Raw genomic sequence first — 17887 nt, 5'->3', positions numbered from 1 at the left:
CCAGCCGGGTGGACAGGGGCTCAGCTGCTTTTTCCCCTGCCTGCCCCGGTCAGTCCTGAGCAGCACACGGCTCCACTGCCGCTTCTGCTGGCTGGTGCCAACCTGGTCAGCGTGCTCCCGTCCCCAGCAGCACATGGGAAGCCAGCACAGGGGGCCTCGGCAGCCGGGGTCCTGGCATGACCTCTGCAGGGCAAGGTGGTGGGAGCCGGGGTCTGCTGGACCCCGTGCTCCGGGCTTGCAGCGCTGAGGCCACTGGGGCTGCATGTGCGGGCGGCTGGGCACCACAGTGAGTGGGGCCGGGCGGGCGGGCGAGTAAGAGGCTGCGGTGCAGTAGCCGCCTTGTTCCAGCCGCCCTCAGGCAGCACCAGCTCGTGGGGCTGCGCTGCTTGGGGGATGGAGATGTGGAGCTATTTATTTCTCCCCTTCAGTCTCTGGGGCAGTAGATGGTTGGAGGCAGAATGGGTCCCTCCTACCCCTGCCCACCAGCAGCTACCATGAACCTTGCAGTAACAGGCAGGTGCAGTAGGGCTACACAGGCAGGGGCTCTTTGGTCCAGGACAGAGGGTGTTTGAATATGGCTCACTGGCCCACTGGGTGATAAAAAGTTCATGATCCGGCCCCACATTCAAAAAGGTTTGACACCTCTGCCTTAGCTGATCTGGGCCAAGGTGGGAGGATGGTTCCAGAGCCACTCCTGCCCCACTCCAGCAGGGAACAACAGCAGGTGGTTTCCTTCTCTCTGCCCATTCCCTTTGGGTGTTCCCAGCCAGCCTGGGAGCAATCGAGGCAGGGGAACCCATTTGCCACCGCTGCTGCTGTCTCCTACTGAGCCCGGCTGCAGTGACTCTGGACAGAGTATGAATGGCTCTGGAGCCCCCTTCCTACCGTGAAATTAATTGGGAGGATTGTGGTTTGGGGGGATTGTAGAGGGAGGGATTCCAGAGATGATGCAGCTGGGCTGAACAGGGGATGGCAGTGGTGGGTGGGTTCCCCCACCTTCCCTTTGCTCCCAGGCTGGCAGGGAACACTTAAGGGCACCAGGTTGGGAGGAGGAACCCACCCACTGCTGCTGCTGTTCCTGGCTGGAGCAGGGCAGGAGCAGCTCTGGAGCACCTCTCCCCTGGGAAAGTAGGAAAGAGAGAGGGTGCCAAGAACAGGGTGGAGGGGACAGGATTCATATTTGCATTGCAAACCACCTGCTGCTGCTCCCACAGCATGGTCTGTAGGCGAGGTGCATCTGTGTCACTGCACCCCCACTGAATCTGCCCCTGAGCAGTTGAAGGGATACCTGCTGTCCCTAGGCTTTTAAGGAGTATCTGTAGTTTTTAATGTTGGCTCATTTCAATGGGTTTAGCATATTGTTCTGTGCTCTGGTGCTGCTGTAGTGAGGTGTCTGCCCTGCTGGGGCGTTCCACACATGTAATGCTAATTCTGTACCCTGTGGATTGGCATAGCAGTGTTTCATACTGAGTGCTCGTCTTGAGTTTGCTCATGGACTTTGCTTTGTGTTTTTTCCAGCTCCTACTCACAGTGAAGGACTAACCCTGAGCAGCAGGTGAGAAACGCAATGCACTGCTCCCAGCATGAAGCAAAGGATGACGCAGCAGTGACTATTCATTGTACTGTCCTCCCCACAACACTCTGACCAGGGTGGGTGTGAGGCCCTGCTGCACATCTCAGAGAACTCCCTGAAGACAGGAGAGCAGCTGAGCACTATGGGACTGGTAGTGCAGCCCACGTTGAGGTGCCCTGTTGACTCTGAGCTTCTGTCACTAAGCTTTAGGGTTCCTTCTCTCCCACACCTTCCACTCACTGGCCACAGAGGCTCACATAAGACAGGTCCTCTAGCTGTCTTCATTGTGCTTCCCGAGGTCCAAGTTTGAACATGAAGCCTCCCTATCTGCTCAGCCATTGCAGCCCATCCTAGTCTTTTAACAGCCAAGATTCCCTGCCCATGAAGGGATGCTGCTTATACCATGTGACTACCAATGACAGAAGAGGACTATTAGACCATGTGACTAAAGAGATCCTCATTTGGCACCATCTTGAATTCTGGCAAGAAGCCATGGAAACACTGTTTGAATAAAGTCATTTCATTTTGTTTTGATTATCTTTTCAGTTATTAATTTGCACCCTGATCAATCTTTGCCCCTCTATTTATTATATTGGGCAGGATTTTACAATCTGTCAGAAATGCCATTTTCTTGGTGGGATGTTTCTGTTGCGGCTTATTTTTGTATTTTGATTTTTCTTTCTATTTATTAATGCTTCTTGAACTCTTTCAAATTGGCTGGTGTTCCCAGACCCAAGGCTGAAGCTGAAGATCCAGGTGGCTCCTGTCAGCTGTAGCAGTGGCTTGTTGCAGCACTCTGGTCAAAGTTTGCCTAGTGCTATGAAGATTACTCTGCTGGTCCTAGAGGAATGCATCAGCAGCTGGAAATTGCATTGGGAGCAGACCCACCCTTAAAATGCACACTGAGCAGCTTCAAACCTTGGTCAGTTTTTTTGATGCCAGGTTCATGAAATAACCTATGAGGTTTTTACATATTTTCCAGCTGCTCTGTCCCTTGCAAACAGTCAAATGGAATGATTGTAATGGACCATGTTCCTGATCAGCACAAAGGCTCTTACTGTGATACCAGGCCCCACACTAAACCACTTACTAGGACCCAGTTTCTTTAACCCTTCCATTCTGTTTACTGTTTTTTCTGGTGCTAAAAGATCTTTTGTAAATGACTGACAACAGATAGTTGTTGGTGTGGGAAACTAAGGCAGTATCAAAGGAAAAAGACTTTTTGCCACTGAGAATCCTGCTCCTAGTGCAGTGGTTTTCAATCTGTAGTCTGCAGACCCCTGGATCATCTTCCCCAAAGATGCCAATCCAAGCCCATCTTCTCCAGAGGTTTCTAAGAAAGGAGAGGAAGTTCATTATATTCCACAGAGGGAGAATTTGACTTTGAAACTACCTTCCTGAATAGTTTTAAAGTAGAGGATATGAGCCACTGAAACAAGGCTTGGAAACTGTCAGGATTCAGACCTACCTGTTACCTTATAGAGAGAGGTTTTACTAACCCCACAGAAAAGAGAGTTTTCCTTGCATCTTCCAAACTAAAGGAAAGAATTGCTGATGTTTGGGAAGACCTGTACCTATTATATTAAATTGAGTGTCATAGGTCCTTGGAAGTCCCCTATACCAGAGGTTCTCAACCTTTTGCATCTTGTCCCACCTATGTAAGGTCAAAAAATCCTGGTCTCACCAGTCCACGGGCAGGGGAGTCCCCTAGAGGCCAGTCAAAGAGCGGGAGGGGGCAGGGGGAGTTCCCCAGCAGCCAAAGTGTGCAAAAGTGAAACTGGAAGTCTCGCCGTGGCACACCACGACCCAAGTCCCACCTAGAGGACCTTCCCATCTGACCAGTGGGACATGTCCCACCAGTTGAGGAACCCTGCCCTATACTTCTGGTCCCCAGTGTTCGCTTGCATGGGCAACAAGACTGAGCAAATAATGTGCTGTGGGCAGCACTGTTCTTTGGTCTCCGTCACCTCAGATTTACCTTTTCAATTTCCTGTGTCCTACAAGCACTGTTGGAAAGATTCCTGCAATCCAGATGCCGGGGACCACCCTACACTATCATATTCAGGTGTCAGCCTTCATGCCTAAACCCACCTCATTCCTTTGCAGATGGAATCAGCCAGTTTCTTGGACTGGGAAGCACTAGACACATGGGTTGTTTTGTCTTTGCAAGTGGTTACTGTCTCATGTCATTTAAGCTCAAGAACTATTCTCACCTGATGCCTCTAACCTCCCAGAAAGGAGAAGCTGCAAGCAAATTGACACACCACCTCTGAATTGCTTGTGCCAAGCTTCCTAGCTCATGTTCTCACTGTTGTTTCTAGTTCCAAAAATTCAACACAGAATCTTTTTGGTCTATTCCATTTTTTGTTCTGCTAATTTGTCTCCAACTCTTCAGGTTAAGGGTTATGTCCTTCTCTGGGGTCCTGATTCTGAATGAGGTTTTCATGTGTTATCCAAAACAAATGATAAACGGCTATAACACGGTATTTATTACAACAAGTGTTCTGTAGTAGGAGGAGGTCATAGTCTATCATGACTGGACAACTGGTTGTAAGTCAACCAAATATTCCAGTTGCGGTTTACATGGTCTGCTGCCTTCTTTCACCAGTAGAGTTTATCAAAAATCTTTGAGGCCACTCTGGAACTTTCTCAGGATGCTGCTGCAAGCTTGGTTCTTGTACTGAGAGGACCACAAACACTTGTCACAGGAGTGGCTGCAGATCCTTGTTTCACTGGTGACCAGGACATCCTCTTGGCATCACACCCTGTCCCCCAGACAAACTCCCAGAGCAACCTGCCCATCTGAGAAGAAAATCCTTGCTGTCTTCTCTCACAAGACTAATAATGGGCAGGAAATCTTTTTTGACTTTCAGAACAGCACCTGCAGCTGGGATAGTCTGCAGCCCAGCAGTTTGGCTCTACAGTGCAAACAGATCACAAGGAATGGATCTTCTGTTACACCAGATTTGAAGGATTAGTATATTTGTTTGCCACAAACCACAACTGCAAATTATCTCTGTACTATTGCAGATGCAAGGGCCCCTAGCACTAAGAATGCGTTATGCTCTGTCCCATGAAATCACAGCCTAGTACCTGAAAGGGTTGTTGTGTTCACTAGTTTCTTAAGATCTTGTGCCACCTTCCCTATGTAATCTCATACCCTAACTAGGTTTGTTCTAAAAGGAGCCAAGCAACTTGAACCTGAATCCCTAAAACCCATTCTTCTCTGGAAAGTCATTGTGGTGACCAGAACTCTGTGTCCTTGTCTGAATCTATAGCCATAGGTGGCATAATCACAGTGCTGTCAGCCAGGATAAGAAAAATAGCACCCATTGTTTTCAGTTCCCATTTACTTGCTTTCTCTCTGGCAGTGCCCAGCTTCCTTCCCAAGTCAAATCCCCATTTTCCCCCTGAACAAAAGGTATCTATTTCCTTTCCTTCTAACATAACTCAGGATGTCACAAAGAAGGGACCCTACCCTCATGTCACTCTGCATAAACGTTTCACTTGGAAAGGATAAAAGCCATTCAGGTCAGTTGATTCCCTCTCCCAGTTCTAAAACATAAACATGCAGAGGAGCTTTTGAGGTATCAGATTTTCAAGGGGTTTGTTGCTCTGTTCTTGAAGGATCGCTTTAAGCATGGGTCTTTTCTAAAGGTCCATTGGACAAGAACTGAGGTTCCCTCTTGGAGAGAAAGTGGGATACTATAGATATGCAAAGAAGCGAGCTGTTCTTTTTATTAAGTATCCTAGGGTTCACGTTAAGAGACCTGTTTGTGCAGCTTTTGGGTACCTCATTCTAAAGACTCGAATTTAAAACTCATTACTGTTTTTTAAGTCAAGGAAAATATTTTCTCCTTCATATCTATCCAGTGTGTAGGGCAGGAGGCGGATGTGGGGGGCAGGAACTCTGACAGCCTGCAAGGGAAAAGCCATGGTTTCCCACATTTTTTTTCTCCATTTTTAAAGTTTGTTGATCCATGTTTAAAGTTTGTTTGCCACCCTTCCATATATTCTTGTGACCCACTTTTGGGTCATGACCCACAGGTTGAGAAATGCTGTCCTAGTTGAAGCTACCAAGTAGAGACCATTCCACAGGTTATTAGGATCCTAGTCAGCAGGTGTTGTTCTGCATTACTATATATCATTTTAATCAGTTTCAAGAGTGGATACAGGAAGTCAAACACAGGGCCCCATGAGAATTAGCAGGCATGACCTCTTCTGTTTTTTTAATGTTTTTTCCCTGCCTGTGGAGAGAGTGGACCCATTTATATGGATTTGATGGACTACACATTGAAGAAACACTTTGAAGAGGTGGAGAACTTTCCTTTATACGGTGGAACTGACCCTAGAATTCTCCACCTCCCTCAGTGTGACAGAAGCTGCCCTGCATTGAAACATGGAGCTACTTGAAGGACCTCTGCATCACAGACTGTTGCCATCAGTGAGACCCTGTCACACCTATGAGGCCAGGGCTGGTTTGGTGTGCAATGTAAGTCTCCACCTCAGATGACATGAGCACCTCAGATAGGAACAAGGCAGGTTTCTTAGCAGCCAGGAAATTCAGAATAGGATCTATGAGCCTGAAGAATGGAAGGATGCTAAATAAACAGAGCAGAAAAAGGGAAAGATCTGAAACCAGATGATGTGAGGCTGAGCTGTTGCTGCTTTCAGTGAGAGAAAGGTGTGTCTGAGTTTGTGCCATTTTGCCTTTTGATTGCCTGTCAGGTACCAGCACCTAGTGGCTGGAGGTGTTAGTGGGGGAAGTAGTTCACATGCTAGGGGCAGAAATGTTCCAGTTTTTTCTTCCCATTCAGTAGCTGGGGTTGATGCAAAGTACAGCCAACCCTAAGAGCTCTATTTTGCAAATGCTTCTATACTGTATCCACCCTCCAGTAGTACACAGTGGAATGTTGTTCCCATGCATAGCAATGAAGAACAAGGTTTGTCACAGATACTCCTACCCAGGCTGTCCCTCATGGCAGTGCAGAATGCTCCTTTCTCCTTTTCTTGGATATTTCTGAGTAGTTTGCTATACTGAGCTAGGTGCAGTATGATGGGGTCATTTGCACCTACCTTTGTTCCTGGGAAGGGGTAAAGGATTGCACCTGTAGTCATGACAAGCAACAAGGGGCTTACTGCTTCCACCTTTCTTCCCACTGTCCAACCCACAGCTATCCCCCAGATAACAGAACATACGGAGAACTGCTTTCAGATCTCTTTTTCCTTTTCTTCCCCATCCTAGCATTCTGAGCCAATCACTGTTAATACTGGGCTCAGGAACATGTTTGACCTGTCTGTAACCAGAAAGTTATTGGATTAGCTCATTGTTGCTGTGCTGTCACCAAGAAATGCGATAAAAGATTTTCTTTTCTTTACCCCCATCAGGCCATTGCTGGTCCTGCTGCACTACAAGATGCAAGTCCTTATGTTTCTCCATTTGTAAAGGGGGGTTCATGATTTAGACCCACTGTGCTGTGGGCTGCCAAAGTTACTTCACAAATGCCTTCAAAGTGCTCTAACTGCCATGTATTATCATCAGGTCTTGTGCTCTAGTTCAGCCCTTTGTACCCCTTTTCCCCCCCTCCTTCAGCTGAATGGGCAGTGAGGCCAGCCTAGTACTAATGAACAATGACCGGGGAACAGGCTCCAGTTTGTAAACCAAAACTTCCCAGGGGGCTGCTAAGGAGATTAGAAAGACCTCCTCTGCCAACTGGCATCTGGATTCCCCCATCTGCGTAGCTATAGCTAAGCATTTACAGCATATCCGCCAGCGTGTTGGCACAGCCACTGTGTGCACACATGCACACACGCACAACCCCTTCTTCTGGAGTGGATATGGTGGGGGAAAGGGAAACACTAGCACTGAGAGCACCTCTTTCCTACTAGAGGATTGGATTAGGCACAGTAAATAAGTGGGGGCAGGACTGGGCAGAGCTAATTTCATCATGTTGATTGCAGGTCAAGGAGACCCAAAGAGATGAAAAGAAATAAGCTGTGTAGTCAGCAGGCAGTATTTGTCACCAGAGGACATTGCCCTAACTACATGATTTAGGTTAGTAAAGCACACAAGCTGTAATTGCATCTGCCCCTGCCCTAGCCACCAGCCCACCACTTGGGGTTTTCCTTAACTCTTTAAAATGCTTGAGATGGTATTGGGACAGACAGCACCACAGGGACGTTAACAGCAACTGCCTGCTTTGTGGAGAACCAGTCTGGGACTCCATGGAAAGCTACCCGCCCTGAGGTCCATGCAGGAACCTGATCACAGGTGACTTAGCACTACCAGCCAAGTGTCATTTTCCACAGTTGTTGGGGATGGTGAGGTGATGGGGGGGGAGGGGGCTCTGTTATAGTTTTCAAGATCATGACTAGGAATGACTGAGCATCTATGAATCTATGAGTCAGAGGACTTGCATATCTAAAGCCCTGTTGGAGCAGGTCTGTTTATGGGTTCCCCAGTATCTAGAGCAGGGGTGCCCAACCTCCAGTTTGCAGGTCAAATGTGACCCATGGAGCTTTGGAATCTGGCCCATGGGTCAGGATGGTGGTGGGGAAGCAAGGGCAGTTAATACTACCCACCCCCCACCAAAATCCCAAGACCTGGGATTTTGCAATGAATTGGAGCTGGGCCACAACCCTCCCCCCACCACCAGAGCAAGGTTGGACCACACCCCCTTCCCTCTGCAGCTGGGTAGGGTCCAGGCTGCACCCCCTTCTCCCTGTGGGGCCAGGTCATGTCCCTTCCCCTGCTGCTGGTCCTGGTTGGGGCAAAGCCTTTCTTCATGTGGCTAGAGCAAGGCTGGGCTGCCCCCTACCCTCCTCTATATAATCAGATGGGGTCCCACCCTGGGCACCAGATTGGGTCCACAGGCTGGATCTGGTCCACAGGGTGAAACAAGCATTGCCCATCCAACCCCACAGGCAAAAAGGTTGAGCACCACTGATCTAGAGAGATCTGCAGGCAGAAGGCAACATATTTCTCTGGAAAAATCACATCTTTTCTAAAGGAACATTAGATTGACTGATGTATGGACTGTACCTTGCCTTGATCCCGTCTGTGACATAGCATACTAGATTTGGGTTTTAAAGTTTGGTAAACTGAAAGAATTTTGAGCACGTCTATGGGATACTGTCTTGGGTTTAGTTGCATGCAAGTCCAGATTTGGTAAGCCTTATGTCTTTGCCTATGACTGGCAAGCTGTAACTGCTTGCTTTCTTGCTTGGCAGGGCACATTCAGGTGCTTGCTAACTGAATACCTGAAGCTGTTAAGCCACTAACTGTATTGGCATGCTGACAGGCCACACAGAACTGCATGCCATAGGTGCTGAAGGAAAAGTTGTGTGCATGTCTCCAAGAGCACTTGGGGAGGTGGCAAGCATGTCAGGGGCTTATGTGGGACAGGGCTTATACACAACAGATCCCTTTCATGGGAACTGCATGCATCTCCAGAATGAACCTCCAAGCTATTTCATTTGGCAAGGAGAAGAACTGAAACTTGCTGGAGTGTTTTCACTCTGTGCACCTCAGACTGGTCTACTCTGAAATGTTTCCAATGAGAGTGGGTTATAGGGGATGGTGGGCGTGTTTCAGAGTTACCTTATAATATTTGTTGCAGGTAAAGCACAACTTTGAAATGCTAAAATCTCTATTTCATCAGACAATTTCTGATTGTTTCCCCCCACAAAATATTTATTTTTTTACAATGTTTTTGAGATTAATATTTTTTAAAAACCTTGGCAGGTAAGGCCTGGGCCAGGTCTTTGTGCAGGAGAGGTACTGAATACCCTAGAGCACCTCACATACCACAACACAGATAGAGTCCTTTGAGGGTAATCACCCCAAACTGGATGGATCCAAAATTCAGGTACCCCAGGAGCAGTGGTGTCCACCCTGACCCAGAAACCATCTATCAGGAATTCCAGGAAAAGAGTGGAGCTGTATGGCAAACACAGAGGAAACCTCAACTATTCTGCAAATGAAGTCAGCGTGCTCTCCCCTCCTCTCAGACAGGCCCATCCTGAGAAGCTCTGAGGAGCAAGATTCTGGGTGCCTTTCTCGACCTCTTCTCAGTTAATGCTCTTTTTTCAGAGAAAACTTAAATTTCTTCCTTCAGAAGGAAATTCTAATTCTTCACAATAGAGGAGCAGGCTGAAGTCAGGGGACAGCTGTAGTGTGAGCAGGAAGCACTGGCCAGTCTCTCTTCCCACCCCACGTTTGGCCATTCTCACCACACTCTTGCTTCCCTTTCTCAGCCATCCATGCTTCAAAACAGTGCAGTTTCTCCATTCAGTGTCCCTCTTCCACCATGAATGTCCAGCCTTTATCGAGAGTACAGTCTTCATGTCACCAAAATGACTCCCAGAAGGAAGGAGACTGAGTCAACACGACACTAAAACACTCCAGAACGGATCCCTAGAGAGCTGGTACATCCTGAGCCACAAGGTTGGAAGCCCAGGCCTGGGTGCTTGGGGTCCTTGGTCCCCTGGTTCTATTCCTAGTGCTCTGGAAGAAGGAGGGAGAGCAGTGACAGATCCTCTCAACTTTTGGTGGGGCTGGTTGCCTTTCAGCTGCACTTGCAGGATTTCACCACCATGTTGGAAAGCTGCTCTACTTTGGGGGTCCTCCCAACATAGTACAGGATGGTGAGAGGCTCTAGGTCCTGGGGGACGCAGCAAGGTGAGGCAGATGCCTCAGGGTTCAGCGTATTGTAGAGACCCAGCACCTGGAGAAAAGAAGCATATTTAGGACCTGGTCAGAGATTCCTGACATTACTGGGGCTGCTACTCCATGGGTCAGAACTGGTTTTTATCACACTCTCCACCATTGTACTTGACTGACTGCCAGGCAGGAGAATCCTCCAAGAGGCTCGGCCCAAAACATGGCCCATGTTAAAAGGTTCTGATCTGCACTGTAGCACCTATGAGCCCTTGTTTATTGTCAAGTCCTCTACTCTGTGGCAGATGACTTCAGTGCAAGGACAGCCAAAGTAAAAACTGATCCTCCCAGCTCTGCACTGGCACAGCCATCAGTGTCCCATTTTACAATTTTAACAATACTGGGTGTAACCAACTTGGGGCCATGCTGTCCCGGGCTCCATAAAAGACAGCTGAAAAAATCAATTTTGTTGATTTCAGCCAACATCTCCAAATAGTGCTGGATGTAATACCACCCGCTCAAGTATCTACAGTTCCCTCCCAACTTTCAGCCATCTGATGAACTCGCTCTCCATTCCATCCTCCAAGTCATTACAGGATTGTCTGGAGTCAGAAGAGAGTCCTGTGGGACCTCACTGGATTCTTCCTACCAGCTGGCCCTAAACCACTGACAAATGCTCCAGTCATATAGCTGTCTTACAGCAGTTGCCATGTTTCTCTCCAGAGGTAGCTGCATGTCAATGGCACATGATTTTTAGCCTCATGGGGCCAAAAAAGGCTCTTACATTCCCCAGCATGGTCTCATTTCCTTCAGTGGAGTTGCTCCTGGTTTAAATGAGAGCAGAGTTTGGCCCACTGTCATGGGGAATGAAATGTGCTATGGAAACATCTTGTTTTATTAATCTGATCCATTTAATTCACTTTTCTCCAGTTGAATCCCTGGATGCTGAATTAAAGCATTGCCAGCTTTGCCTGGGTCACTGTACGTTGACACCAGTGTACAAGCCAGCAGCAAGGTTGGTTCAGTGCAATTGATCCTGGAGTTTTTTGTTTTTCACTATGTTTCCCCAGGCACAGCTGACAAACTGCAGTAGATGCATTGTTCTAAGAACCCACTGGGGTTTCTAGTTAGTTGTGCTTCTCATTAATTCCCTTCTTGTTTGTTTTCCTTTGAAAATATGAACCAACCCAAATTCTCCTTTCATGTGCATTGCTTCAGCCCCACTGACTTTCATAAAGTTGTCCATGGTGGCTAACAGGAGAATGCAACCCCTTGCATGTGCACATTTGTTCTTTGTCTTTGCCCTGGGAAGGGGACTCTATTCCCAAAGAGTTCCGCTCTTTGCCCTGCGTTCTGCTTCCAGCCTTTGTCCTCATTCATTCCCTTGGTTCCAGGCCTCCTGCTTCCATCAGGCCTGGCAGAAGTACATATGCTGAAATTTTCAAGAGTGCTCTAACCTGTTTCCTGCAGTGTCTCCCTTGTCCAGGTAACTAGCCTTGCATCCAAGCTACTAATGACCTTTTTAATGAACCTGAAGCTAAGTAGCCATTGGGTGATTCCATCTTCTCCGTCTCCAAGTAGTAGCAGCCCCTGCATGTTCTTCTTCTGGCTCATGTTTCCTTGTGCAGCCACGGCAGTGGAAGGTTGGAGCCTATGCCTCTTAGCCTGCACCATCCCCATGTCCTTGACCCTTGGCCTTCCTCCTGCCCCCATTCCTTTGTGCCACTGTCTTTCTGTTCCACTTTCAGGATCCTGACCAGACCCAAGTAGTCTCAAAGACTGACCAGTGTCTAGCATTAGGGAATGATAGCTAGTGGGTTACCAAAAAGCATAGGTTTCTGCACATTTTGCATGTGGATCAAACTGTTAACTGGGCTTCTCTGCAGCTGTCGCCATGGGGCCACCCATGGGCTATGCTGGCATTTTTCAGTAAGGAAGGGCACCCATGCACAACAGGAAACTTCTCATGTAGCCATTTTCCCTTCTGCATTGAACCAGCCTGCTACATACCCCATGCATCCTGGAGGGCATATTTAGTTCTTTATGTACAAAGAATTTCCCCACCATTTGAATGCAGCCATCTCTGGGGCAGTAGCCAGGTCAGCCACACCCCACTGAAAGCAGCTGTACAAGAGCATTAGCTGACAGTTTGGAGCATAGGCAACAGAAAAATCCTGTCTCTAACAGAAACTGCAGGTGGGTCAGAATGGCAATCCAAAAGATACCACCAATACCATCTCTCCAAAGCTGAAATTTGACTTGAATATTTTGGCTGACATAGCCAACAATTACCAAAAACCTACCCAGGATAGCAAATGGTCAGCACTGCCTTGTTAAAAATCGCATCTGAAAGATGGTCACACGCATCCCTTAACATTGAACTGGGGACAAGCTCAGAACTGACTCCACAGGTGGAGTGCCCCTTACCAGTCCACAGGAAATGGTCTACATGAATCCCAATGAGATCAGACTTGTAGGGTCACAGCTCCAGTAGCCATGCCCAACTGGAAGCCCTTAAGAGTATTAACCACCAGCCGTACCGTGCTGTGAGTTGTGTCTGCACTGCGGAGGTATGGGCAAGGACCTGAACAAAAGTTGGCAAAGTAACCCTTGGGCTCATGGACCCACTTCCAGCCCAGGTCCTGTCGGAAGTCTATGTAAAGAGGGCGGACACAGCAGTTTTCCTCCAAGTTCCTGAAACAAACCATTGGCACAAAGTGAATCCAAATACCAGCGAAATAGAGACTTTCTGCTCTACCCCACCCCCACCAGGGTTTAGGGAATTCACAGTCCACTGAGAGATACAGTCTCTTGACTAGTACGTGCTAGCATGCCCAACACCTGCTAGGAAAGCGTGGCTAGGGCTCCATTCTCCGTGGACTTAAACAGATAGCAAAGCACAAGAGAGGCAGGTCTGTAAACATGGTGGTCCCCAATATCCACCACCAGCTGGCTCCACCATTATGACATATACTAGCAAATTGCCCATCAAAAATGATGGGGGGCAGCAGGGAGCAGGGACAGAGCACAGCATTCGGCCCTGTGTCCTTGTTCCCTGCCTCCCCTGTGCTAGTCTGGCCCCATCCCTTTCAGGCCCGACCCGGTTTGGGTTTGGGGCTGGGGCTGCTCCCCACCCCGTGTCCTCCTGGGCTTGATGGTGGCCACAGGTGCCCCCTCCCCTCTCTCCCGCCAGCTTTTGTTGGGAGGCGATGGGGGGCTGTTCCGGCCCATGGCTCCAAGGAGCAGATTGGGAGGGCGAGGCCAGTGCTGCTGTCCTCACTCCCCAGCTCTGTCCCCTCTGTTATGGCAGGGCTCTGGTTACTACTGTCCCCCTCTGCCTCCAAGAGGGGAAGCCAGCTGACCTGCCTCCCCCCCCCCCCCGGCCCCTCAGTCCCCAATGTCATGGCGGTGCTCCGCCATCTGTCCCGTCTATCTAGAGCACTCTGATTGACTGCCAAGACAGCCAATCAGAGCACAAATAAAGCGTTATGGACAGACAGACAGACTAAGGTTTTTATAATATTAGAATGGAAGGGAAAAGAGGAGCCTCTGTACATAGGAAAATTCCTTTAAATAGAAGCTAAATCTTAGAAACAAACCAAAATGCTCAAGAACAGGGACCCTATTCTGTAGGCTCTAAAATGTTCATCCCAAGACCCTGCCTGGTCAGTGATGTGGCAGGTTTCCGTTCAGAGGGACAGTTTGAATGAGTCTCCAAGAGAACAGCATAGGGCCCTGTGGGTTCCTCTCTGACTAGCCCCTTGATCACCAGAGCAAGGCCAATATGGGTCCATCTCTATTTCTTGGATACTGCTATGCCCTTGTCCTGAGACAGAGGAACAGCATCCCAAGCTAGCCCAGCACAGATCTGTCCAAAAGAAGAGAGCCCCAAGGAACCACACTGATTCACATCCCAAGAGTTTCTGATGTGCTGGAACTTTCTAGGATTTTACCCTACAGCATGGCAGGAAAAAAAATGGCCACAGAAATGGGAGCAGGGCCTTGCTATTCTGTGAATAAAGGGGCAGATTAACTCCAGGAGTGTGAAGGGTCCCATTTCCCTTACCGGAAGCAGTAATTCATGTCCAGGGCTCGTCTCTTCCTCTGGCCTCCCAAACCTGGGCTCTCCAGCCGATGTGGGGGTAACATCATCAAGATCAGGTGGGGGTTGTGAAGGTTCTTTTGCTTCTTTAGGCGTCCCAGGTCCCCACGTCCATAGTCATCTTCACTATCAATGCCTACAGAGAGAAAATGGCCCTCATCAAAAGTCTGTCTCAGCGCAGAAGTGGAGAGTGAAGATGCAGGGAGGTCTTTCAACAATCTGGAGGGATGCATTTAACATTGGCTCCTACTTCTGAACTGAAGAGAAGTACTCAATCTCCATGTTTATTCACTCCGGGCCTTCTTTCCCAGCTGCCCCACACCCTACCCCCGGGACCCCTCACTCTCCACAGTGAATTTGATTGCTGCTGGCTTGAAAAAGAGGCTCATGGCCATTTGTTTTACCATTTGCAAACTGCTGGTGGGGCCATTAATCCACCCCACTCATTCTTGGCCTTGGTCCCAGGACAAGCAGAAAGATGAATGGTTTAAAGATGTCAGATCACCGGCACTCCACAGAACAGCCTCAGAAATGGAGCCTGTGGGGGCCAGCGGCGGCAGCCCAGGGCTGCAGGCCAGGAGGTTCCTACTTCTTTATCCAGCCAAGCCACTGACTCTCTGCCACTTCAGGCAGGACTCATGATTTGTCTCAATCACCCTAACTGGAAACCAGAGTGAAAAGCAGAAGCACACTGGAAGCCTGAGAATGCATCAGAGCCAGCCTTTTTTCCCCAGAGAGAGAATAAATACAGAATTATCTCACTGAATGCACGGACATGGGCAGTAGTGCATTTCTCTGCACACGCAAGCACTCCAAGCCTACATGCAGAATGCAAGTACTACAACAGTCAGCATGCAAATTCAAATACACCACCACTGTGTGTACATGGCTTTGCCTACATTTAAAACACTCAGACATGCAGAGCAACACCTGAATTTGATTCTTCTTCTCCAGCAGCTCTATGCTTCCCTCTCCCATCAAATTCCCCCCAACCCCAGCCCCTTGTCACCTTTGAATTTGATCTCCAGCACCTCATGCAGGTTCTCCAGGATGTCACCATTGGGCTGAAAAGTGTGGCATGGACAGTGGATGCTGATCTCCAAACCCAGATTGGACTCTGTAGAGGAGGAGATGAGACTCCATTAGAAACACATTCTTCACTTGTTGTTGGCCAGTTCAAGGGAATCCCAGAGAATCCAGACTCTCCTTTAGTTCCTAATCTGTAGACTGGGATAAAAGTCTATCATCTTAGACAGAGAGTGAGAAGCAATGGCTGGTGACTTCATTTGTACCAACAGCTGTTAAAGGGAACTCTCCTGTGGTGAGCTCATTTTCCAAAATACTCAGCATCCAACAATATCTGTTGTCCTCTATGAAGGCTGTCGGAAGCTGAGAACTTTTAAAAACCTGGCCCTTTGTGTCTGTGTTAAATAATGCTGATTTTCCACTGCCTGGTCTCTAGCTTGTATCTGTGGCAGAGACCTGAAAGCAAGTAAGCTCAACACAAGCAATTGTTTCACTAGGGGTATTCTACCTATTGGCTGTAGCTTCCTGTTTCTGCTGATCTTTGGGTTAAGTCACACAGACTGTCCTGAGTCTGTTTTCATGTCCACAATAACATCCTGAGAACAGTCACACAGTATGGTTGTGAAAGCAGTTTTCATAATGGACCAGGATAAAGTGACAGAAGACTGACAGAAGCTCTTTTTCCACCTCATGTGCACAGGTAGAAACATCTAGCTCTCTGCTGTGTTAGTAAGGTACTCATCACTTTGATTTCTAGACACTATCCACATCATGGTATCTGTCAGCCAGCGTTACTGTCTGAAGCTAACTGCAATTCAGGCTCTGAACTTGGGCCATAAGGACATAAAATTGAATGTCTCTAAAATAGAAGGAGCCCACAAGCTCCCAGCTCATCCTTTCAGGGACTGGCTTCATGCCCAGTGCGTGCATTCCAGTTTTTAGTGACACCTAGCTTCTATCTGGGAGGGCAATCTAGCTGTGACTCACAGTCCCCATGTTCCAGCTGTGAATTATGTCAGTGTTCATGTTGGGAGCTGTCCCATAACTGCTGGCACTGCCAAGTGGTTGCAGAGGCAAAACTATTGCTCTTTTCTCAGTCACTGCTGTTTGTATGCTGTGCCACTAAAGTCTCCATCTGCCTAGATATGTCAGACAGCCTCTGTTATTTCCTCACCTTTACAATGCTACAGACAGACAAGAGAATCAAGATCTGTGGTCACACCAGAGTTCAAAAAATATTTTTCTCTAAAGCATATGCTCTGGTTTATTCAGGAAGGTCTTAGAGCCTATGATATACAAATCAGATTTGATAACTTATCAATCAAAGGATTTTCACCTGCAAAAGGAAAATAAGATACATCTCTAGATGAACATACCAAGTGGATTTTGAGTCCTGTACAGATGGAGAGAGTGGGAACTCCAAGGCAGATACCTAATAGAGAAAGTACGCTACATAGAGTGAGGCAGTCTTGTTCTCAAACTGGGAAGAACTGCTTTTAGTGGGACCCTCACTTCCCCAAACTTGGTGAACTGCCCTTTGCTACTGGGAGACGGTGATGGGGAGGTCAACCTGCATTCATTAGCCCCTTCTGAAGGAGTAACTGCCTGAACTAACCAGACGCTCCACACAACCCAACCAAAACAGCAAGACTCCTACCTCTGTGCAGGAGCCACTCGCGCACAGTCTCAGTGACATCAAAGGACAGCCACTCTGATGAGCCCCGTGTCTGCACATTCCTGCCACTGAGGTAGCGCTGCTTTGCTATGTGCTCATCGGGCCGGAGGATCTGTATTGGGAGAAGGTAAAGCAGGAATAAGTATGCAAAGGTGTGGGGACCTCATACCTACCTTGTCTCCCTGCTTAAGGAGGTTTGTTACCAAGTAAGCCAGAGGGAAGAATCCAGAGAGGGAGAGACTAGGGTCAGACTCAGCTTTCCTGAATGAACAACCTAGTAAAGGTAAGAGACTCTCCAGGCACCAACCCAACCTCTGGAGACCTCCACATGTCCTGCACATAGGAACCTGAAAACCTTCTCCTGCTGTATCCTAGGGGTGGGCTGTAACTGTAGAGGGAAGTAGCACACTGGAATCCTGACTGCAGGTTAATGGGCGATTTTGTTTTCCAAGTCCCCAGAAAGGGGACTAGAGCTTGAGGGCAGGACCAGCACTGAGGCAGGATGGGGGGGGTCTCACTATCCTGGGTCCCCTAACCTGGCAGGCCCATCAGTCCTGTGGCAAAGTGCTCAGCACTAGAACCCAGTTGATGGCAGGGGTTCAAATGCATATTTAATTGGATTCCTAACCTTGTGAGACCTATACCCAACCCCACCCCACCCTAGGTTCAAGGCCCATCTCAACTGCCCTCAAACAGCACAGCAGGGTATAGTGGAAACCTCACATTTGAACCTTTTCTCCGTGAGTCCCATTGCAAAACTATAAACCAGTCCTCAGACCATCTCTCTTGGCAGAGCCAAAGCTTGTTTCAAAGGGCACTGAGTTCCAGGGGCTCATATTCCACAGTTCCTTT

The 17887-nt window shown here is 48.4% G+C and overlaps 2 protein-coding genes across 9 annotated transcripts in view; one reads left to right on the top strand and one right to left on the bottom strand.

Moving 5' to 3' along the window:
• The window catches only part of TTLL5 (tubulin tyrosine ligase like 5), a 178375-nt gene extending 176268 nt beyond the window's left edge, over positions 1-2107 (top strand). For 4 of the 8 annotated variants that reach the window (XR_003093381.1, XM_025200719.1, XM_025200705.1 and 1 more), the window contains one exon: positions 1519-2107. Coding sequence is in view for 2 of the 8 variants with exons in the window: in XM_025200691.1 (XP_025056476.1) it covers positions 1519-1559 (41 nt within the window). In the remaining 6 variants the exon portion in view is untranslated. The remainder of the gene's footprint in view (positions 1-1518) is intronic. The other 4 variants (XM_025200684.1, XM_025200676.1, XM_025200667.1 and 1 more) reach the window with 1 other exon arrangement.
• A 1941-nt stretch (positions 2108-4048) lies between these two features.
• The window catches only part of TGFB3 (transforming growth factor beta 3), a 15900-nt gene continuing 2061 nt past the window's right edge, over positions 4049-17887 (bottom strand). Inside the window, exons 3-7 of the mRNA XM_025201724.1 lie at positions 17018-17147; positions 15344-15451; positions 14299-14470; positions 12773-12926; positions 4049-10299 (exon numbers count right to left, since the gene is read on the bottom strand). Coding sequence (XP_025057509.1) covers positions 10141-10299; positions 12773-12926; positions 14299-14470; positions 15344-15451; positions 17018-17147 — 723 coding nt within the window. The 3' untranslated portion in view covers positions 4049-10140. The remainder of the gene's footprint in view (positions 10300-12772; positions 12927-14298; positions 14471-15343; positions 15452-17017; positions 17148-17887) is intronic.

This window comes from Alligator sinensis, unplaced genomic scaffold (assembly GCF_000455745.1).
Source record: "Alligator sinensis unplaced genomic scaffold, ASM45574v1 scaffold280_1, whole genome shotgun sequence".
Lineage (NCBI taxonomy): Eukaryota > Metazoa > Chordata > Crocodylia > Alligatoridae > Alligator > Alligator sinensis.
Note: the sequence above shows the minus strand (reverse complement) of the source record. Positions and strands in the feature narration are given on the sequence as shown.